Source organism: Thermobia domestica, chromosome 9 (genome assembly GCF_964235325.1).
Source record: "Thermobia domestica chromosome 9, izTheDome1.hap1.1, whole genome shotgun sequence".
Classification (NCBI taxonomy): domain Eukaryota; kingdom Metazoa; phylum Arthropoda; class Insecta; order Zygentoma; family Lepismatidae; genus Thermobia; species Thermobia domestica.
In genome coordinates this window covers 17,296,876-17,322,184 of record NC_137462.1, presented here as the reverse complement: position 1 = coordinate 17,322,184, position 25,309 = coordinate 17,296,876, and the positions used below count along the sequence as shown (strand labels likewise).

At 35.3% G+C, this 25,309-nt stretch overlaps 1 protein-coding gene across 1 annotated transcript; it reads left to right on the top strand.

Moving 5' to 3' along the window:
- The first annotated feature begins 1,910 nt into the window (after positions 1–1,910).
- Positions 1,911–18,638, top strand: LOC145693918 (uncharacterized). The gene is made up of 3 exons (XM_081770078.1): positions 1,911–2,032; positions 11,763–11,936; positions 18,375–18,638. Exons 1-3 carry the CDS (start codon positions 1,915–1,917, stop codon positions 18,434–18,436), a joined length of 354 nt encoding a protein of 117 aa, XP_081626204.1. The 5' UTR covers positions 1,911–1,914; the 3' UTR covers positions 18,437–18,638.
- The last annotated feature ends 6,671 nt before the right edge of the window (positions 18,639–25,309 follow it).

Genomic DNA, 25,309 nt, shown 5'->3' with positions numbered 1-25,309 from the left:
CCGGTTTCGCCAGGAACCGGTTCTGGCCATCCCTAGAAACCAGTTGAATACGTAATAATTCGTCACCTATTCCGGATAATAATTATGTGGAATTATTTATCAATTATTGCATAATTAACATTTTCCTTCTCTGTGGAATTATATTTCTTTCTTTATGTCTGAAAAAGTGAGATTTTGAGATACGACCTTTCGTCATGTTGTTAAGGAAACGCATCCACATCAGTTTTCCGTTTCAACGATTTACATTTCTAATCATTTCATTCAATTGTCAGATTTATTTTCAAATTTGTAATATGAATGTTTCCGTATCTTAAAAGTAGATCTCTAGTATGAAAAGCAAACTAAAGTACAAGAAATGACAAAGTAGTCCTAATTACTGTACTAACTCTTTTCATTCTGCAGGTTGTATAATGTGATATTCAGTTTTTTATGTGACCACATATACATTTCTTTCTTTAAGTGCTGAATCTGTAACGCCGACAAGAAACGAGGAATTGGCCTTCGTCACCAAACGAAGTCAATTTCTGTTGTTTTATGAGAAAAACACAATACCTTAATTTCATACAACAAATAATTTCCTAACTGAGTATTCTAGTCAAATTTCTGCCCGGAAAAAGTTTGATTTTCCAGATTTTAGAAGTTGTAAACCGAAACTACTTTTCTTTCACCATTTTAATGAAAAGTCAGCGGACGTAGGAGAGACTAGTCCTACTTTTGGATCAATACTATAAAATAATTATGCAGATGTGTCATTCGTGAAATTCCTACCTCAGAGCTTAACAGGACAGAAGAGGGAATATTGTTGAAGACCGGTGTTTTTTGCTAATTATCTAATTTCCAGAAAATATGCTGAGGTCTCATACTCCTACTCAATAGTCGAAGCGCTTTATTTCCATATACCAAAAATGTCAAATGTACCAAATGCTGTGTGTCGTAAATTCTGCGGCTAGTCTCCAGTAATATGCTGTCCAGTTCATAGTGGATTGGCATGTCTTATTAAGAACCAAAAGGGCACCTAAAAGAAAATGTGTTTTTCAAGGTAGATTGAATATAGCTAGATATATGAGATCACGAGAAAAACATTCTATAATGAAACAACAACTGTATTATGATGCTTTCTTGTAAAAATAGCTCAGTTCGGTAATAAACTTTGATTAAAGCTGCATCGCATATTAAGACAAAATTTTTCATTTCCATCATAATTTTATAATATTGTGTAGCAAACTGTGGTGCCTAAATGTGTTGCGATGTTATACCGTTTAATAACGTTTGTTGTCAGTCTGGAAATGTTAGGAATTACACGGATAAAAGATCTAGTTTGCTATAGGCAAATAATTTAAACTTCATCTGTTCCCAGTAAAATTGAAATCGAGAAGAAAACAACCTGAGATGAAATAATAATATAAAGATAATAAAAGAACACTGTTCTCACACAATAAAGTTAGAAAACATTCGTTAGAGTAATGGATAGTTAAGGACTCAATACACAGATTGCTTTAAAAATCATGTGATAGTCATCAGCAATTAGCCACAGTACATGAAAACCGATAAATTTAGCGAGTTATTTTTATGTATTTTACTCGATTTTCATGTTGTCGAGTAAAAATGGAAAAAATTCATTACGCTTGAGCACAGAATTGGTTTAACGGGAATTTAGAAACAATCATAATACAAGTGTAGTTTAATTTACATTGTCTCCTGATAATATGGATAGGAAAAAATATCTATTTACAGTATGTAATACATATTCTTGTGAAAATACCATGGAAATATCAGTTACGCATGATATATATTGGAATGTATTCTTTTTGTTACTAGAATATGGCATAAAAATATTATAGACCATGACTAAGCTATATGTGAATGCGCTGTTAATAAGGATTTGATAATTTCTAACGTTCAGAGAGCAAGTACATGCATAGACCAACGATGGCTTCCATCATAATTGGAACTACCTCCTTAATTTTGGTTTTACTGACTTTAATAATGAACATTACGGCTTCTCCACAATACTACCTTGGTCCGCCACCAGGTAATTTGCTTCATTTGTATAAGATATTTAATCATCATTATCATAAATTAATATCTTTCCGTCATTTATCTGGATAGGTATATCAGGTCCTTACCCTGGTAAAATCATTTTTCTCTTTCTTTCAATTTTCATGTAACCTAAAATTTTGTTATTTATAACTTATCAATTCAGTGAAATAATGTTTTATGTGATTTAAATTACTCTTGAAGCCCAGTAAAGTAAGCATATAAGACCAGTGGTGTTATGCACATAAGATCAGTGGTGTTATTCAAATTCTTTAACAATCTGTATATATATTAACAGACGAAAATCATATATATGAAGAAATTAAATGTCGACTAAAAGCAGGGAATACGTGTTACTATTCGATTCAAAATCTTTTGTCGTCGCGAATTCTGAAGAAGAATTTGAAGCTTAAAATGTATAAAACGATAATCATGCCTCTTGTTCTGTATGGTTGAGAAACATGGTCGCTTACTCTGAGGGAACAACATAGACTGAAAGTATTTGAGAACAAGATCCTGAGACGAATATACGGACCCAAGAGGAACGGGAATGGGGAATGGCGGATACTTCATAACGAAGAACTACATAATTTATACGGTTTACCCAACATTGTTAGGGTCGTCAAGTCTAGGAGGTGGGCAGGTGATGTAGCTAGAATGGAAGAAAGTAGAAACGCTTTCAAAGTCTTGACTGGAAGACCAATCGGAAAACGACCATTAGGAAGACCTATGCGCAGATGGGAGGACAATATTAAGATGTATTTCGCAGAGATATTAGTACAAAGTAGAAACTGGATCCAATTGGCTAAGGATAGAGGTCAGTGGAGAGTTTTGTGAACGCGGCATTGAACCTCCGGGATCCATAGGTCATAGAGTTTTATATATATATATATATATATATATATACAGAGAGAGAGAGAGAGAGAGAGAGAGAGAAAGAAACAAACTTTACAAGGCAGACAGAAAGCAAAATTTTTAGTGGATACCACAAGTGACAAACAGAGACTTCTACAGCATCCTAATGCAAGGTGGTGTGACGTAATTAGATAGAACTGCGAAAGTCTTAGAAACGAATTACCCAAGATAGATGGTTGTCAGAAAGCATTGAACAGATCTTAATCCAGCAATGGATCGAAAGTTGTTGATAATGATATGTATGCGTTTCAAATATAAATAACCCTCACCAATATACTCATGTGATCCCAGTTCTCATTCTTGATATCTGAGCACTTGAGATTAAGAAATGAACGCTTTACTTTGTTCTGAGAGATCGTGTGTTTAACCTTGTAGCTGTAAGGATTTTTTTCAAAGTTAAACTAGAATTTACTGTTCCTGGGTGTAACTGGTAAAATTTACTGTTATGTTTGGGTATAACAAACGATTCTGCGAACTCGAAATATTTTAGGAGCCGGTTGTGGTGAACCGGTGTGAACCGGCTGAGTAGCATCACTGCATTAGATAATTATAACGAGAAAGTGGGTGAGCTTTAATTGACTTTGTGCACACGTATATGTAAAGCTCTTTTAATTAACTTCGTGCACACCTGTACGCAAGTTATTCGTAAGTTATCTTGATGTTCATTCATATGAAAAGTGCTCTTTCAATTACCTTTATATATACCCAAATGAAAAGTTCTCTTTACATTAACTTAGTGCAGATCCATATCAAAAATCTCTTTTATTTACCGTTGTACAGACTCATTAGAAAAGTTCTCTTTTAATTAACTTTGTGCACAGTAATATGAAAAGAGCTCCCCTAACTTTCTGCACATCTATCTAAAAGAGCTCTTTCAAATACCTGTATGTTTACCCATATGGAAAATTCTCTTTACTTCAACTTTGTGCACATGTATATTAAAAATTTGCCGTTAATTACCTTTGTACACATTCATATGAAAAGTTCTTTCTTAATTAACTTTTTTCACACAAATATGGAAAAGCTCTTTTAACTTTGTGCACACCTATATGAAAAGCTGTTTTCCAATTAACTTTGTACATACCCATACGAAAATGTTGAATACAATGTTCTTTTTCCAATTAATTTCGTACAAACCTATATGAAAAGTTCTACCTTATATGTCTTTATTTACACTCATATTAAAATTTCTGCTCTAGTTACTTTATGTCCATCAATACGAAAATTTTGCTTTAATTATCATTCTTCATACCCATATGAAATGTTTTAGTTTAATTGTGCTTGTGCACACTGATGTGAAAAGTTCTTTCAATTACCTTTGTCCGCATCCATTTGAAAAGGTTGGCTTTATGTGTATTTGCAAATGTTAGGGTTGCCAACTGGCCGGTATTTTAAGGCTGACTGTCAGGTTTAAACTTCTAAGTACCATTGCTCTTCACCTGTTTTGAGGATTTAAGCAGATGCCGATAATTTAAATTTTCAAGTTGGAAACCCTAGTGCACACCCATATGAAACATTCTTGCTACGCTTGTGGTTATCGGAACTTTTCATGCACTACTTTCTTTGCTCAATCTGTTCGTTTTGGCGTAAGAATTACCAAACTCAACGGCTTATCCTTTCTTTTAAATTAGTGACACACCACCTGATTCTACGTACATCTACGTACATGTGTTCATTTGTAACAATAACTTGTAGAAATAGATATATGGATAATGGTCTATATGTTATGATATCATCTCCTATGGTCTGTATCGTATGGTATCATTTCCCTTTTTGTGGCCAGATATGTAGAAACTTGTTATTTCTGGATAGTTCTATATATAGTATGTGAGGAAGCCATACTGGATGTTTGTCAGTTCGTTTATGAAGAAGATTAATTATAAAAAATAATAAGTTAAATGAAGAAAATCCACGAAAAATACAGCAGTCAAATAAATTCTATTTCTTGTGTTATTATTCGAATAGTTGGTATTTGAATTATTTTTGAAATATTTACATAATTTTAATACAACAAACTCAGGGCCATTATATATCCTAAAACGTTTTACATTCAACTGAAGTTTACATGTACTTAATTACATTACAAGTTGAAGTTTGTGGCTGTATTTTGGTTATTTCACATTGAAAGTATTCCGCCACTTTCAATATTAAAATGTAGGCTGATAGTGGATGCTTGTATGGCATTAGTGGTTAGGAAGAGTATTGCTCCGTTAGCCGACACAAGGACACTAATACGCCTTGTACCATGGTTTACCTTGTGAGTCCCCCCAGCTACACCCCACCCGAGTCCACCATGCAATAGTACCGTAACTTATTGCATATTGGACCCGCGCACAGATCCACCTAAAGGCACAAACAAAGTTTACCTGTTACAACCATCTCTTGACCTATGTAATCCAGAGTCCGGGGACCAGAGTGTACTGGTGTTACGTTGTGTAAGGGCACAATATTGAGCTGTATTACCAATATATATATATTAACATAACTTATACATTATCCTTTTAGTTTCATGCACATTTGTCGTATTCTATTTTCATGTTTATGGAAAGTCACAAAAACACAAAGATATCATGCATAATTACGCATTTATATAAATATATATTAAAAAGTTTTACACGTTTTGCACAATTATGTTTTACATTAATCACATTATTTCAAGTTTGTTAAAAGACACCTTTTCTTTAGTAACGCGTCGCGAACTATTCTTCCCGGGAAAAACCCTTTCAACCTTAACTTATCTGAATTGTTTGCTTTCTGTCCATCCTCTTCATATTTAGCCATACTTTTGCAGTCTCTCTGTTTCCGTTTGTGACATTATTATTTCTTTTTCGTTAGAATTCACTTATTAAAAGTAATTAATAATTTTCTCACTGACGATTAAAATAAATCGAAGCACTAAGCCACTGTTGAACTTATATGTTACGTTCTTCCTGTTTTCTCCCAGGCTAAATGCACTTTTGCCAGTCTCTCGTCACCGAGGTGCTCCCAGCCACCAACGCAACGGAATGGATAACGTAATAGTTAAAAATAACCATGACGCATTGTGTTTAAGAATGCACAGGGAATAGATTTCCTCTTTGGGTCATATTAGTAGAAGCGAAAGGATTTTTCTGCATCGCAAAGACATACATACATATACACTTTTGTTTGTTTGCGAAGAGAAATTTCTCAGAGCTGCCTTTATACGAGGTTCACTTAGAAAGTTAAAATTTTCTTAACTAATAATAAATGAGTTATCCTTTAGTGTTATATAGGCGCTCGACAAGATATTTGTTTTGAAGGAACTGAAAATTAAACAGAACCCTGCAACATTGTTCACTTCACTGCACTAGTGTGTGAGATATTTAATCAATTCTTCAACATCATTTATCCATTGGTCTTTAAAGAGTTAAGTCATAGTCTGCTAATTTGGGTGACTTGTAAAAAATTATAAAGTTCATTCGGAAAGACGATTAAAACGGATGGGCCATTTTTGAACAATTTTCGGAACTTACGAAAGCCATAAAGTCTTTCAATGTCTTCTTTTTTAAATTATCATGGTAAACACATTAATATTCACTAATAGTTTTCATTCACATCATTTCCTACACAGCATGATATCATAAATTTAATATACTATTACTTTTATTTAATCTTATTCAATAATATTTAGTATTATTTAACATTATGTACTGTTATTTAGTATGCACTAACTCAAACACTTAAAACAATAATTAGTATATTACAAAATACTTAACACTATTACATAACACAATTACTTATACAACATTTAATTCAATTGTTATTTTTTAAATATCTATTATACAATGAATAATAATTTTCCATTATATTCATCAAGCGAAATTATTTCAATACTCTATTTGAAACAATAAAATTCGCATAACTACATGTATATATTTCATTATTTTTTAACTAAATGCAACTTTTATCAATGAAACAATATCATATTTCAAGATATTCGCAATTAAATTTAATCGACATAAAAATCAATAGCATGATACTAATACTACACGAAAATACCACATACAAATCAAATTGCAATAAAAAGACATGTAAACATTTTCAAAATATGAAATGCAACATCACACATTTTACTTACAGCTACAGCAACACTAATTAATCATAATACTCTACATTTATTACATTCCGGTTAGAAATTAACCAGGAATGGATCCAGCAGTGGATGGTTTGTCAGACCATTACACTTTTGTAGTGCTTGCCATCCTAAATTTGGAAGATACCACCCACACTCTTATTATAGTTATCTGTTTCCCGTCCTTGAGATGAGGGTTAAAGATAGAATAAAAGGTTAATATTAAGAAGAACATAGAAGGGTATACTACGAAAATAGCCTACTCCGGGCTTTAAACAAATATAAAATTACTCAAAATAGGAGGGAACCTCATCCCATGCCTTGACAAGCCACTTGGCATATTATTCCTTCTTCAATGAAAGGCATTTAAACCTTTCTAGTAATTTTTATAACGAAAATTGAATAAAACGGGTGGCAACAAGTGGGATAGGAATTATCCATTTAAAATAGCATTCAATACTCGAAATAAGATGATTTTTTTTGTCCTTAGACGTTAATCTCCGTTGTTTTGTCTTGGGTGGAAATGACTGATACAGTTAGTTTCGAAGAATATTAATAACATATAACAGTCTTATTTCATGTGTACAGATGTGGTTTTGCAGCACTTCATTAGTCTGAAGAAAAATACATGGCGACTATGAAATATCCTACTTCCGCGCTTTCTCACAAGAAACGGACAAGAACATGTCATTCGGACATTCGAATCAAACCTAGTCCATTCGATAAACATAACAAAGATGTGCTCATGCACAAAAATTAAGTGCCATGAACAACGGAATGAGTCCCTGGGTCCCATTAACCCTGTTAGTATAAAGAAAATCGTAGACCAGCCCTGCCCACGGCGAGCAGATAGTGGAAACTCTCCTCGTGAACGCTCACGAGCATTCTACGAGCAAATACCATTGTTCGTGCTTCGTGGATCTTCGGGTTTTGCCTTAGAGGAGCGGAAGTGTTGTCAACCTTGGCGGTAATCACTAGCTTACCAAAAAAAAAAAGTATGTATGGTAACTGATTGCCATTTAGTGTAAAGTGTTTTTTACAATGTGGTAACCGTTAACTATAGACAATACAAACTTGTAACAGCAATCAAATGATAAACTATGTACGTTCCTTTTCTTCTTTTTTCTTTCCTTTTGTTAAAGAGGGATGTGGGTTTGTTATATCCGAGTGTGGGTTTGTTATATTATGTTGTTTCGCTTTTTAGGAAAAGAGATAATCTGTTGATAAGAAAAAACTGTAGCACTTGTTTGTAATTATCTAAGTATATCTCCAGAAAATTAGCTTATGCATGTATGTGTGTACGAATAGGCTTAGCAAAGGGTTGGTTGTGGAGATTAGAAGCCACTATTACACTATCAATAGGAAGAATAGTATTTCTTACTCCACTTTTAAAGTTACTTTGATCGCAAAGAATCAAACAAAATATTAAGAGAGCCAAAGAGATTTTCCATTTTTAAGTGTGACCGTTAGTGACTGCAATTAGTTTTTTTTTTTTTTTTTTTAACAAGGAGTGTCTTTTTAATAAGGAAAAATGTATTGTCCCTGGCTGGTTGCTTGCCGGTGGCTTGTTAAAAGTGAAAAAGAATGTTAAATCATTTCAACGACTGAAGCTACACGCTTGTCTTTCTTCGATAGTTACTGACTGATTTTGAAAGTCACAATGTTGTAGGCCTACTGTAATAGCGTAGGCCTACTGTAATAGCGTAGGTCTACTGTAATAGCGTAAATTCGAAAGGAAACGTTCCAACTGAATGATACGAACAATTATTCCCAATGTCTTGAACATGAAACGTGGGTTGCACGGATAACGCTTAAAGTAGGCTGGACTGCACTGGAATTTCCTTCCGGCAAATTAGTGTTTGGTCGAAACTCGGTTCTTCTGTGTAATTGTCTCTTAACAACATTTGAACATTTCTTTTAGATAATAATAACTAACTAACTCTATGGTCTATGGAACCCGAAGGTTCAATGCCGCGTTTACAAAATATTTCCACTAACTTATGTCCTTAGCCAACTGGATCCAGTTTCTACTCTGTACTCTTATTTCTGCAAGATCCATCTTAATATTGTCTTCCCATCTACGCCTAGGTCTTCCTAGTGGTCTTCTTCCAATTGGGTTTTCAGTTAAAATTATGAAAGCGTTTCTAATTTCTTCCATTCTGGCTACATGGCCTGCCCACCTGAGCCTTCTACACTTCATAACCCTAATAATGTTAGGTGAGCGGTATAAACTATGCAATTCCTAGTTATGAATTTCCTCCAATCCCCATTTTCATCCCTCTTTGGTCCGAATAATAATAATAATAATAATAATAATAATAATAATAATAATAATAATAATAATAATAATAATAATAATAATAATAATAATAATAATAATGCGTATTATTATTATTATTATTATTATTATTATTATTATTATTATTTTCAACCTCCCGTCGTTCTCCTATCAATCTAGCAACGACAGGCGTTTACAACTTAGCAAACGTGAAGCGAATGACAAATTACAGACCGAGTGCTAATGTAATACAACGTCACGAATTGTGTAAGCAAGCTAAAAAGGTCTGAAACAATTCGTTTCCGATTTTTGCAGTCGTTTTTACGTCAGTAAGATGACATGTTTAATATTAGTTTCTTTCTTTCTTTCTTTCTTGTTCATTTGTTAGTTACTTCAACGCTAACTGTAACCTCTATCATGCGTCTTCCTCAACCAAAAAACGTACCAATTTTATTTCCTGCAGTGTTTTCGCGTCACTGCTTTCGAAATGGGGAGGGGGAGAGCACACCTGCACATTTCACGCTTGCGTCTGCTCAATGCATATCATCGTGCGAATTTCTGGCCAGGCTTGGCCATAGGTTTTTTGCCATCATGTGTGGTTGGCAACACTTATCGGATGCAGTGGAAGAAGCGAAGCTAGCAGCACCTGTGCTCACCTGTTCTTATCTTCGCTCGTGCCCGCTCACGCTTTGGCTCCGGGAGCCAATTCATGGACAGGCCTGTCGTAGACTCTTAGTGAAAGAGCTATTGCATCAACACTGTTAATTAGAAAGTCATGGTTTATGGTTCATTTTCTTCACAATGAAACAAACTTTTCGGAGGTGCTATCTATTGAGGACCACAACGTATTTGAACAGGGAAAATTGGGTCAATCTCGGAAAAATTCCTTCCAGAAATCTCTTCCATCAACGTTGGCCCCTCTGGAGTGGCCTTGGGTGAAAGCACACACTCCAAATGAATCTCGAAAAATAATATAGGGAACAAGAAATGGGTGTACCAAGTTTTGACGGACGGGTGTACCAAGTATTGATAGACGGAACAGATATCGGGGAAAAGCTTGTATATAAATACACGCTTTCCCCTCATGCCGTTTGCTGATTCAGTCTTGTTCCATATTTTTTTGTTAGTCTTCTGCCTGAAGTTCATAGTGTAATGACAAAAAGCACGGGCGTCAATCCTATCGGGGACGTGTTCCCTGCAATATTTGTATAAGGGTTTCATGCTTCCCGCTTCATACTTCACGTTTTATTTCAATGTAGGAACAACAACGAAAATTAGGGAGAAAGTTGAGAAATTCGTACGAGATTTTGTTGATATGAAACAGTGAACGACTATGTGGTCGGAAGTTTTTACGGGATCAACAAAAACAATCACGTAGACTGTACTCATACGAACGTAGGCGCAGGGAGTAGTGAGGGGATGGATTGGTTGTGGGAACAGGAGGAGGAGCAAGCGTATTTGTACATGTCTATGTATGCGTGTCTTTCATCATTATTTTGTTTTCGACATATTTGTTATCCTTATTTTAAGTTTAATTAAAATTGTAGAACGAAGTTGAATTTTATAGTTTCAATAAACCAACAAAGTGTAAAGTGTACGTATGTGTGTTTCTTTAGTACCACATTTTCGAAAAAGCTAGACCATCAAAGGTAAAAATGAAACAGAATTTATTTTTAGTTTTTGTTTAATTTTTAAATCAAAAATGCTTTAAAATGCACTGTACAAAGACCATTTTAAAAAATCCGGAAGATGACTCCTGTACCACTCGCTTTCTTGGGAGTATTCTATACTAACGTCCCTTCAGTACCCTGCCCCCCCCCCCAAAGTTTGTATGCTGCTGATGCTAATGTTAAAATGGAGTTGTTGGTCATAGACAACAGATAAAAATCCAACAGGTTTAAGATAAGTTTCTGTGGATACATATATTACGTATGCTTTTTATAAGATACATTTATGTGTAACAGATAGAGAAAGGCAGAGAGATAAAGAGATAGGTAGATACATAGAGAGAGATAGGAGAAAGCACGAAAGGTTAAAAAAGAATCATCCTAGCTCGTTACCGTTTTTTTTCGTAAAAATAAAAAAATATTTGAGTTGACTGTACAACGATTATGCCCATTAGGCTAACGGAGACGGAGGATGATGATGAAAGTGAATGATGAAGTGAATGCAGTGAATGGCGGGAAGTGAATGATGATGAATGAATTGGGAGAATAATAATAATACGGAAAGAAAGTACCCCGAGAAAACCCACGAACAAGATGTTGTTCACACACAAACTCACTTGGCATGGGGTGCATAGGAAAAGAAAATACAGGGTTAAATTGGTATTCAAGCCTTCTTGTCTGATAATATTAAACTTTGTGTAAAATGCTTTTTATTATAATTGGTCTCTTTTTGAATAATACTGATTACGGAATATGTTTAATTTCTTTTAAGTATGTGCCAAAAATGAGGAGTTCCGATGGGGAGTACGCTGTGAGAGGGTGTGCATTGAGAACCATGTACCGAGCTGTGAAATGGAACATGTTGAAGAATGCTTTTGCATCGCAGGCTACGTCAGGAAGTTTGATGGAGGACCATGCGTTCCTGAACACACATGCTTTTATCGGAGTAAGTTTATGGAGGTTTTCATATTTAGAATATAATAGAAAGCACGGGTGCCCAGAAGATGGAAAGTAATGACGTAAATTGCATTATTAATGATTTTGAACAAAAACATGATAGATTGAAACCACTTACCAAATTAAAATTTGGATAAAGCTTATATAAATTAGAAGGACAATGGTCTTTAATCAGTACCATACCACGAAGGATTGTATTACTTAGAGAGAACTCTGACAAAATTTAAAAGTAGATTTTGCAATTGTAGGGTCATATGTCAGAAAAATGAATATGTTGTGAATCTTGGGAGAACGGCAGTGTTGAAGAATAAAGATGTTACATTGACAAAGCAAGTCTTGAATTGGAATTTTTCCCCATGCAGAGTCTCTGAAACCGAGAGAGACCATTTCAAAAATCATGGGAGTGATATATATATATAAGGTACTGCCTTCTTCTACGTCACATCATATCCTAACGAAGAGTTTATTGCAGTTGTATCAATCTATTTTTCTCTTTCATTTTAATGCAAAATAATTCCAAGCTTTCTTATCATCTATATGTTTTAAAATTTGTCTACTCTTTCATACCTGGTTTAAGTATTTTGATTCTCATTACTCTCTCATACCAAGTGATATATGTTCCAGGTAGAAATTAGCTTTCTTATCTTCTATGTTTCTACATAAATGTTCCAGGCAGAAAATAGCTTTATCTTCTTTGTTTCTACTTAAATGTTCCGGGCAGATTAGCTTTTTTCTTCTTTGTTTCTATAGAAATATTTCAGGCCGAATTTAGCTTTCTTATCTTCTTTATTTCTACATAAATGTTCCAGGCAGAAATTATCTTTCTTATCTTCTTTATTTCAACATAAAGGTTCAATTCAGAAATTCGCTTTCTTATCTTCTTTGTTTCAACATAAGTGTTCTAGGCAGAAATTGGCTGTCTTATCTTCTTTGTTTCAGGCAGAAAATAGCTTTATCTTCTTTGTTTCTACTTAAATGTTCCAAGCAGACAATAGCTTTTTTTCGTCTTTGTTTCTACAGAAATATTTCAGGTAGAATTTACCTTTCTTATCTTCTTTATTTCTACATAAATATTCCAGGCAGAAATTGCTTTTTAATCTTATTTCTTTCTACTTTTCTCTACTTGCTTATACCTAGTGATAAACGTTTCAGATAGGAATTTGTTTTCTTATCTTCTTCGCTTTACTTCTTTCTATTCACTCCATAACTAGCAATAAATATTTTAGGTAGAAATTAGCTTGTATATCTCCACTGTTTTCACTTCTATTCTCTCTCTTATACCTAGTGATAAATGTCCGAGACAAAAATTAGTATTTCTATCTTCTTTGTGTCTTTCTACTGACGAGCACTTAGTGATAAATGTCTCAGACAACTTAGCTTTATTATCTTGTTTGTTTTTACTTTTCTCTACTTTCTCATACCCAGTGATAATTGTCTCAGACAAAAAATTCTATTTTATTTTTCTCTTTGTACTGTCTAATTCCTAGTGATAAATGTCTCAGACAGAAATTAGGAACTCTATGTTCTTTGCCTCTTTCAACTGACTAATACGAAATGATAAATGTCTCAAACAAATTAGCTTTATTATCTTGTTTGTTTTTACTTTTTCTAGTTTCTCATAGCCAGTGATAATAGTCGCAGACAAAAAAATAGTATTTCTTTTTTTCTCTTTGTACTGTCTAATGCCTAGTGATAAATGTCTCAGAAAAATTAGCTTTATTATCTTGTTTGTTTTTATTTTTCTACTTTCTCATACCCAAGGATAATTGAATCGCTCATTGCAGAAAGGCACAGGTAACATTTTGGTTGAAATTGTGGTAACAGTTGTTTCAGAATCCACGTAGGTAGGCCCGTTATTTGCCACAAAGAGATCTCAAGTTTCGCCTTCTGAAGGCAGTTATTTTGAATATCAAAACTGCCTTCAGTGCAACAATGGCACATGTGTAACACAAGTGCCCTTCTTGCACTGAAGGCAGTTCGTAACACACGCTACTACTGAATGAAACTCTTATATTGAACGCGCTGTAGACAGTCATTTGCTACACTTTTACCGCTAAATTGATTAGATTCCTTGTACGACTCAGTGCGTCGTAATAGTTAAATAGTTCGTTCGTCGTTTATGTTGGCGATTTATTGAACGTGTTCATCTTGTGTTGTGATTAGCAGTGCTGACTATGTCATGTCTAGAAGTAGCGACGATGAATCTCTACAGACCAAGAAACGGAAAGGAATTCGGCATACTGAGAAGTACTACCAGAGAAATGCCTTGAAACAAGCTAAAGTTAAAGGACTGCCACATACATCATATTCTGCCAAGTATATTCTAGATTTAAGAACAGATGATGATTGCAGGTGTAGATTAAAGTGTTTTTCAAATTTCCGAAAGTGAAGGGCTGAATTGATTTTGAGTTGATCGTCCCGTTCAGCAACGAGGCTATATGAGACGTGGACCTACTGATTAACGTGGAATCCGAACCACATGAGCTCCCGCCGGGAATCGAACCCGGGTCTCCCGCGCCAAAGGCACGTACGCTAACCGCTTAGCCACGGAGGAGCTCTAACCCGAAAGTGAAGGATCCAGTATAAGTGGCATGTTTCCTTTCATTAGAAACCAAAGATTCCCAGGATATCTATCTCCAAAGTCAGATATTCCGAGTTTTATTATAGATTGCAGCAGTGGTCAAAAACTCATGAAGATGTAAAACAACGTATGAATGACGACAGTGGGGATGAAGCGGAATGGAGAAAAAAACTTAAATCCAAAATAATGTTATTATTCTCATATTATGAATCAAACGAGTTTTGTTTCTTTTATTCGTTGTGTATTTCGAATATGTTCTCTTGACTTTCTACACGTGGCCTTATTACTATGTTTACTTAGTCGACTCGCAATGTTTTCAACTGTAAATTACACGAGTAATGAACCCATGTGAAACAAAAATCTCTACGTTTATTATTAATAATTACCTACAGTATTGTTGGTCTTACAATAACGTAGATTGGTCATTGTATTAGTGAGTGATCTTTAAAATCGTTTCTATGTTAAAGATTTATTAGAATACCTACTTTCATACCTCTACTAAATTGCCTTAGATTATGTTAAGTTAGTCTTTATTTATTTCTCAAAGCAATTCGCGCAACAGTATATTGTTCGTGCTCTTTGTAGATCATATAATATTCGTAGGTTAGTAACTAATAATAGTTTGTTGCTTCATTCTCAGTTCAGTCAGTACAGAATGATCACATGTGCAAAAATTCAAGCTTGTTTATTAGAAAAACGAACAACGATCGAGAACTATTGTTTTGCATAACATAATAGCGTACCTTCACTATTAAACCACGTGCAATGACGTTTCGGTAGCATCACACACGTACGAATTAAATGTTTTTTTATTGCCTTTTTCTTGAAAACATAGTTCTGTTACATGTGCCCTTTCTGCAATGACCAATTCAATTGTCTCAGACAAAAATTTACTATTTCTATTTTATTGTTCTCTTTGTACTGTCTAATACCTAGTGATAAATGTCTCAGGTAGAAATTAGTATCTCTATCTTCTTTGTCTCTTTCTACTAATACCTAGTGATAAGTGTCTCAGACAAATTAGCTTTATTATCTTGGTTGATGTTATACTCTTTTCTACTTTCTCATAGCCAGTGATAAATATCTCAGACTCTCATTAGTTTGCCTGCCTTCTTTGTCTCTATTTGTTTTTACTTGCTCATAGGTAGTAATCAAGGTCTCTGGCAGAAATGAACTTTACTGTCTTCTTGGTTTCTACTACCTTCTATTGTTCCGGGTAGTAAGAGGGAAGTCAATAAAAATTACGTGCAATCTGAACTGTAAGAAGTTACATTTGAAACGTTAGAGTAATAATTTCAAATTGAACTGTGGCAGCCAGTTGTCCTGCATATATAAATACAGGTAGAATGTTTATAGGGTTTACAAATTCAATCAGTTATAATTCTTTATTGCAACCACATACAGACTAGGTTTATATGCTATTATACTTAAAACATTTCAAGTTTGACTCACGTAGTGAGTATTTGCAGTGTAGACCGCATGTGGTCTAACAGTCAGTCGTTGAAAATAGAGACCTTCACTGGCGCGGAAAGAGCTAAGTGCGTTTTTTGGTTTTGGGGAAACGAAGTTAGCAACGAGTGTACAGCGTACGTTTCGCACACAATACGGCAAGTAACCACCCAGCAGACCAACAGTGTACGACTGGCAGCAGACATTTGTTGAAACAGGTTGTTCTCTGCGACATGCAAAGCCTCCAGGGCGTTCGCTAGTGACTGACGATGTGGTGGAAATAGTTAGGGAGAGTTTTGTCCGCAGTCCTAGAAAATCTACACGACGTGCATCCCAAGAAACTGTCATCCCTCATACCACTGTTTGGCGTGTATTGCGTAGACGTTTGTCCATGAAGCCATACAAACTGTCCTTAGTTCAAGCACTGAGTGAAACGGATAAAACATACCCGACATGAATTCCGAGTTACCATGTTGGATCGCATTAGTGGTGATGAGCCATTATGGAACAATGTGGTTTTCAGTGACTTTTCACCTTTCCGGCCGAGTCAATACACACAATTGTCGTATTTGGGGCACGGAAAATCCACGTGCGCACGTGGAACTGGTTCGTGACAACCCCAAAGTGAACATGCTTTGAGCATGGAACATTCTTCCTTGCTGAGAGCACCATCACCGGCATCGCCTATCTTGATATGCTCCAGGACTTCCTTGTTTCACAGTTAGATGAAGATGACCACGATGTCCACTTATGGCGGCAACAAGATGGCGCCCCGCCGTACTACCTGATAGACGTAAGGAAATTCCTTGATCAGTTTTTCCCATCTAAGTGGATAGTGGACCAATTGCTTGGCCGCCACGGTCTCCAGATTACTCGCTACTCTACTTCTTTCTGTGGGGGTTTGTGAAAGATACGGTGGAGTAACCTCCCCTACCCGATAATGTTAATGAACTGAAATATTGCATCACAACAGCCATCGCGGACGTTACACCCGAAATGCTGGCTACTGTTTGGCAGGAAATCGACTTTCATTGGGATGTGTCAAGGGTGACCGCAGGTGCACACATTGAGCCATAATGGATTTGTCACAAAACACTTGAAGTGTTTTGCAGTATAATGACATATAAAGCAGGTCTGTATGTGGTTCCAATAAAAAATTATAACTGACTGAAGTTGTAATCCCTATAAAGAATTACCCTGTAGTGTCTGGAAATAGTTCTTCTTTACCTTAGAAAATGAAATTTTAGAATAACTGTACGGTTATTTTGACTTTTCAGACCTTATTTTCAGGAAAGAAGTCTTTATTGAGTTCACTCTTACTACTCGTACTTGGGACACCTTGTGTTCTCTCTAACTGAATGAGGAGAGATATGTAGAGTTTTTTTAATGATATCACTCACGTAACATATGTTTGTTTCCTCAACACATATTTCCTATTTCCTATCCAAAACTATATTTATTTAGGGCCACAGAGTAAATTTATGGAAAACAAGGCATCCCGCATGATACTGGATTTAGAATTCAGAAGATACTAAATTCAGTACTGCATTTAGGATTAGTGAACAAGCTTGAAACGTTCGAAGGTACTGTGATATAATTTATAGTCAGAAAGAAAAGGGGAAAGGAAAACACGATATATTGAAGTGAATGATAAAGGATGTACGTAGTTGAGTAAAAACAGAGTCAAAACGGAAAAACGGTGAGAGAAAATGTACTTTAGGCTTTACTCTACAAAATTATATAGAGTAAAGAGACCTTAAGGCAAAATAATGAGACCTTAAGGCAGAATAATGAGATCTTAAGGCAGAATAATGAGACATTAAGCACGAATGATGAGACCTTAAGGCAGAAGATATATGACCTATGATCAAACGATATACCTTCTGCACTTAAGGTAAAGTATCACATCAGCGAACTACATTGCCGAACTTAATTTCTTTGAGGTATCAGGTTGTAGTAATAAGATCATGAGAAACATATTAAAGTGATATCACACAGCAAGTAATATTTTCTGTTATTGAATAAAATACTGATTTGGTGTTTCCGATATAATAAAATGTACTATTAAGTTCTGTAGGTTTTTAATGTTATAATTTTAAAGTCTCTGTTTTTTTTACTGCTACAGATATGTTTTTTACTGGTTTTATAGACTGGGAGTCTCAATGAAACAATGCGCCAAAATTGATTAAAATTTGGATACATTTTTAGAAACGTTACCGCAGAACAGAGATAGGCCTACATATTGTAGAATCGGTCTTATGTTCATTTCAACGTGTGAAAGTAAGTGAAAGAAAAATTTGAATATAGAGGGTGGGTATGTATTTCTGCCGAGGATGTCACAAAGATCTTTTCTTGTTTAGTAATTTGTTATTAATAATGATTTATTTTCCTTTCTAGGAAGACGTCCCATCAGAAGAATGATTCGTTTCCAAATGCCACAGAGATCTTTCTTTTTCTAACAACAATCAAGTGGAAAATAGAACATAAAAATATAAATACAATAAAGATGTTTTTTTGAACATTCTACGCTTCCATATGTGTTGCATGCACATATGATATTTGTTGTAACCTTAGTATATGGACATGCATGTAGTTGAATATTGAGAATGATGTATCAATATACGAAGGTCGTACGGAAAGTAACTTGCGATAGACTATAAAATAAACAACAAAGTTAATAAGACGACTTTTATTATATACTTCTTTGGTCTATTTTTCATCATAGGTTTCATAAACATTCAAGTGCTTATCATATCTCTGCACTAGGTTACAAATTCCATCACTCCTGCCTGTGCCTTGAGCCTGTAGCCTAACCTTTGTGTCACTACGTCACTACAATTTGTAACATATAACACATTCCTGAAAACTTATGGAAATACATCTGAAAGCTCCGAGATTGTGAAACGTCGAATTTCACCAAGGTTAGTAGAGAACAGGTTGCCTCTTAACCATGCTGCACGGTCATAGGCTGTCCCGGAATGACGTCACTTATAGACCCGTGAAGCGCGCAAAAACTTTGTCGTCTGTTTTTTCCCCCACTTAAGAATAAGGAAGAGAGAGGGTCTTCGCGTGAGAAGTCCCATACTGAATTAACGTTACATAGTGAAATCCTTTTTTTTTTACATGCAGAATCAAACTTAAGTGTCTGTGATTTAAAAAATAAAAAAAGTCTTTGAGTTTTACGTCCCACAGTTATGCCGGTTAGGCTAAAGGAGATGTCTGTGATTTACTAACTAACTAACTAACTCTATGGCCTATGGAACCCGGAGGTTCAGTGCCGCGTTCACAAAAGCTCTCCACTGACTTCTATTCTTAGCTAATTGCATCCAGTTTCTACTTTGTATTCCTATCTCTGCGAGATCCATCTTAATATTATCCTCCCATCTGCGCCTAGGTCTTCCTAATGGTCGTTTTCCTATGGGTCTACCAGTCAAGACTTTGAAAGCGTTTCTACTTTCTTCCATTCTAGCTACATCACCTGCCCACCTCCTAGACTTGACGACCCTAACAATGTTGGGCAAACCGTATAAACTATGTAGTTCCTCGTTATGAAGCTTCCGCCATTCCCCATTCTCGTTCCTCTTGGGTCCGAATATTCTTCTCAGGATCCTGTTCTCAAATACTTTCAGTCTATGTTCTTCCCTCAGAGTAAGCTACCATGTTTCGCAACCATACAGAACAACAGGCATGATTATCGTTTTATAAATTTTAAGTAGTCTGTGATTTACTACATAGAATAATGATCGAGAACAGAATTTATAACAATGATTGTGTTTTACGATAATATTCTATTGTTAGAAACCTTACCTCACAGGACAAGTTTCCTGAGCTTTTTCTCCCGTTTGTCCTGAAAGCTTCCTTCTCTTTTTACAGAAACTTTAACACTTTTCTGTTTTGCGAAATTATTCAAAAACTTAATTCTGGCATATGTTCTCATTCGCACAAATGTAGTCACTATTTCAGAATTCACATTAGCATTACTCCCACAAATAATCCTCTTTAGACATTTCATGGTATCTTTTCCCTTACGCACTGTTCTTTCATGCTAAAATGAAAACTGTTCTTGCATATCTTTTACATACGAAAGCACTCTTCAGTGGGCTGTGTGAGATGGCCATGAGACAAGCTTTGAATCAGAGGTGTAGCCAGCAGGTTTATCTAGGAGGGGTCCGTCATTTTTTGGAGGGGGGAAAAGACAGCTACAATTTACAAAGCCAAAAAAAAGTGTTATTGTTAGTGATTTCGAGGTCTGAAAAAACCGGAAATTTTTCGTTTCCGTCCGGAAAACTAAAAACACCTTTATTTTAAGCATTGGTTTTCGCTTTTTCCCCATGAATATTATGCACCAAGTACTTTTTATTATGCTTAACCAAGAACTACAGCTCCGAACCAAATGTTATGCCTTTGTGCATAACTATTACAATTTAAGCCCCTTTACACAGAACCTATTTACATAAGAGTGATTTTCTTCGAAATTTCGCTTAATTTCTTTAAGATTTTCTGACAAAAATATTTATTTATTATTCTTGACTAAAAGCATCATACAAATTCCGTTTTAGCATAGATTGACAATTATTTTAAAATAGGCCTATATAAAATATTTTCATGCTTCATATTGGACATGATCCGCAGAGGAGCACTAGATCAATCGATTGTAATAAATGCGGCAGCAAGCTCTGCATTTGGTCATTCCTTACACGGAAAATACACCATACTATTTTTCGATCGGTAAGGACCGGTAAATAATTTACCGATTATTATTAATTATATGTACGTTGTTATTTTTAAATGACTGAAGCAAGGTAATCTGACGATGGTGTTTTAAAAGCTGGTCATTTCGGTGGTCCAGGAGATCATTTGGGGGGTCTGGCCCCGAAGCCCTCCGTGGCTACACCACTGCTTTGAATCGATGATGGTGAAGAGTGATGAACGGAAACATTTTTATTGTACCGATTACTTAAATGAGGGTGTATTTTTGCATTTTCTTTATTATTATTATTATTATTATTATTATTATTATTATTATTATTATTATTATTATTATTATTATTATTATTATTATTATTATTATTATTATTATTATTACTGCAAGCCAACCTGCTATATACGCCAGCCCATCTTCTTCTATTGTGTCTCAATTAGTGCTTTCAACGGGTCGGGTTGAAGACCGACCCGACCCGACCCGCGACCCGAATTGACTGACCCTACCCGACCCGAGTGACCCGACCCGTGATCCGATCCGATTGACCTGACCCGACAACCCGACCCGAGCTGACCCGATTGACCCGACCCGACAACCCGACTCGAATAATCCGATCCGAGCTGACCTGACTGACCCGACCCGACAACCCGACCGTTGACCCGACCCGACCCGTTTGAGAGCACTAGTCTCAATGTAGCACACTTGACTTAAGAACACCTCTGTCTTCGGTCATTGTCTTCAGCATTTCATCAGTACATATAAGACCACATTTTAAAAGAAATTTGCTTTAAATAAATTCTTCATTTTCGACAGTATTTGTGTTTTTGTTAATTCTCAGTACGCCAGGATTATTGCCTAAAATAATCATTCTAATTCTATTCAGTGCATTTAAAACTGTAGGATGATCATAGAGTTTTCAAGTGTCTTCAAAGCGTTTGATCTACGGGTGACGTATTACGATCTCCACTGACTCTCTCCGAACGAAAACCGAAGTCTTTCGAGGCAACTTGTACTCTAGTAACCTTGGAATTTCACGACCATTTCCTCAATTTTCGGAACGAGTTTATCAGTGACCACTGATGGCCCTACCATTCCTCTCTTCCTCATGAATGTTTGTTTGTTCACTTTTACATTAACTAACCCATTCACGGACAATAACTTCACTCACCACACTTGATTCATACACGGCACAAAGTTTCCAATGAATTAGCTTCTACCGAACATTGTTTTTTCGCAAGAAAGTGTATAATAGCTTTTACCTCGCACTGTTTCCTATTGCAGCACACATTTTGGGACTCTACAAAAGTCGAAAAAGAGATCAAACAACCTTCAATTTACTACGGCTGGATGCAGACTGACCTACCGCGCATAGATTTAGGACATAGAAAAAGTAGGCTCATTATTCCTCTATAGCTAAAATTAATGTTGAGTTACAATTTTGTTTCATATATTTGTATTTCGTTATAAACAGAAATCAGAAAACTTATTTACTTATCAAAAATTTGACTCAATTCCATACCCTATCTCTGTGTATGATTGCATATAAGACATATTTTATTTAGTTCTTTTCCCTTTTCAGAAATAAATAAATATTTCTATTGTTTTGGGAAATTGCGAACGTATAGCCTATATAAATTGAATCACGCAGAAGGGATCCGAAGATCCTACTGGACACCAGCATGACTAGTGACGAACACTTTGTGTATTACAATACAATAAAACTCTGTTTCATGGATATCGCAGCATTGCACTTACGGCACACGCTTTTCTGGAGTTAGTTCTTTGTGATCGTAACCACTGCTTGAAAAGTGCCTTTGCGTTCCCACTCGTATCGCTATTTCTAAGGATATAATTAAAAAAAAATAGCTTTGAATCACCCCACTCTATTCTTCTAACGGGTTTTGTATGTGAAACAGAAGGAATTCTTTTTGTGAAATAATATTTCCCAAGACGGAACGACCTACGATTTGGATCAAAATAAGGTATTAAGAACATAATTCGTGGAATATTCATATCGTACTGAATTTTTGTACTTTTGGATTTGAATATTTCTGGACAAGTCGAGGTTATTCGCATTCTGGCACTAATTTAGGACAAGAAGAATTTTAAAAGGGGTAAACTGAAGTCCAAATTCCAAAGAAGGTACTCGAAAACTTCTTCTCAAAGATGCTTCTTCTCTTTCAAGTGTAGAGTCACTTCGAATCTGTGTTGGATGAGGAAGAGAATTTCTTTATATCGTCAACAAATGAAGTCGACTTAAGTTATTTATATCCTGTCTCACCTGCATTTTGCGGCAGTATTTTATCCTCGCCAATCATTGATGACCTAAAAGGATGGGTACGACCTTCTTGGGAAAACGACAGTATGCAATTTCGAAGACTTAAACTGGTTAATTAAACAACCTTACAGGATTAAAATAATATTACGGTTTCTCATTTTCTAATACTTTGATTTGCTTGCGAAACAAACACTAAAAATATATTGAGAATACAAACATTTTGTAATAAAAAGTTCTAAAAAGTTTAATTTTGTTGTAATAACCTTCAAAATAAGCAAAATTAGTAAAAAAAACAATCAAAATGTGTTAACGTAACAAAGTGGGAAGGGGTTCTGCCTTGCCTTACGAGGTTTGACGAGGGATAGGGAGGCGTTAAATTTAGTCAAAAAATAGCGTTACGCAACATGTGAAAGGCTTCTTATGAGGCAGTATTTTGAGTTTTACATGTAATCGCTACCATATTTGTGGCAGTGGCACATTCAAGTGTTTCACAAGTTCACTGTTAGTCAGATTTGTTATCGTTAGAGCTGTAATTGTTGTTTCACTGCAAATTTCGATTTTACTTTTGATTTCCTCCAAGGAAATCGTTAAAAAAAACAAGAATTGTTACGTTCTTTCAATCAACGTGTATACTTTTCTTTATTTGAAAGTTCTGTCTCTTTAGGAAACCAGGAAGAAAAAGTTGTATGGACATTAAAAGAGTCAGTTTGTACCTGTTTAAAACGGAATTAATTGTACGGTATTAGGAAAAATAAACGTATAGAGATTATGTGCGTTTGTAGTTTTATTTCATTTCTAACTATGATAATTATTAAGACAGAAGCGGAAAAGAGTCTTATTCAGGTGTTCAAATTACTCACTTTAGAGCTGCTTTTAAGAGTGAAAAGAATAATTGAGTATAAACCATGACGGTAGTAGTTTGTGGGCTGATATCGAGCCTTTTACACTTTGATGAAAGGATGTTCTAAAATAGAGAATCTGCACATACATTTCGTCATCCTATTAATTCAATGAAGCCATAAAACATCCGAACATCTTCACGCCTGATTGGCTACTCTCGTTTCCGGCTGAAAACATTGCGATCTTATTGAGCGGGGCGAGCAGATTGGGAGTGGCGAAACTGTGACGTAGTTCTTTACGATTTTGTTGTTTAGGTAGATCGTCTATTTTATAACATCCTTCCTTTGATGGTTCATACCTTTAAAAGCAAAAAAAGAGTGCTGTCATAGTATTGCATATATACACTAATATCGTCAAGATATAGGCATACCACCATATTAAGTTTGTTCGTTATCGTCATTATTCGTGGGATGAATTGCTGTGCATTCACTTTTACATTTCCATTTAGAGAAGAAACAATCTGTTGAAACAAGAAATATATAGCAACTGAGAGATCCGATTTTGTTAGGTACTGTTACGAAACTTGTCACGCGTTACGCATCACGTTATTCCGTTACGTTACATTACGTGCGTTACAAACATATTACTCGTAAAATAAAATAGAATTGACCGATTTCAACCGAATAAAATGATATGGTGAATGTAAAACTTCATGCGTCGTTTTAGAGAAAATTAAATAACGCTGCCTTTCTACAACATCAAGAAAGAATATTGAATGAATTAAAGAACTGAATATTTTTCTAATAAAGGTATTATTACTCAGTTCTTAAACACGTGGTGTATTACTAATTCTAGCTCAAAATGTATTTACGTTTTCCTACGCATGTTGTATCTATTTCTAACTCATTCTTTTAGTATAACTTAATAATTTGTAGTTGTCTGATCCTTCCGAACCTCAGCACAGAGATAAATAACTACTTTCCTCCTTTGCATTATAGAAACGTCTACGCGTGTTACATAACTAAGCTAGAACATTTCTTTGCATTTAACACACGGACAAATTAATTTAGAGCAGGTACATAGCCAAGGGGTGGGTCCGGGGGGTCCGGACTCCTCCTTTCGGATCCAGAAATGAAAAATATTAAGGAAGGATGAAACAAAAAGAAACAAGGAAAAAGATGAATCAGCGTCAAAAATATAAAGCTACAGCAAGTGTTTGCATACCCTTTCTTATGAGGAGCTTTGTGTGGAGGAAACCGGGAGGGAGGAGTTGAAAATTGGTATTCTTGTAACGAAGCATTCTGAATTCCATCTATCTGCATGGATAATTTAGACTCTCAGGTAGAACTTAAGAAATGTCCAGAATCACCAATAATATGAGCCATTTTGAATTTGAATGAGCACCTCTAATCCATTTTATAGGATGTCTTTACTCCCGAAAGATTATCTCGTTGCTATCCTTGATGACATTAAACGAAGATAAAAAAAGAAGAAAGAAGACAAGTAGAACCG

Bases quoted from the DNA above. Each gene is read 5' to 3' on its own strand.
- LOC145693918 (XM_081770078.1), top strand. From the start codon at position 1,915: ATGCATAGACCAACGATGGCTTCCATCATAATTGGAACTACCTCCTTA. The intron at 2,033-11,762 runs GTAATTTGCTTC...ATTTCTTTTAAG, and splicing joins CTACCTTGGTCCGCCACCAG to TATGTGCCAAAAATGAGGAG. The intron at 11,937-18,374 runs GTAAGTTTATGG...TTTCCTTTCTAG, and splicing joins ACACACATGCTTTTATCGGA to GAAGACGTCCCATCAGAAGA.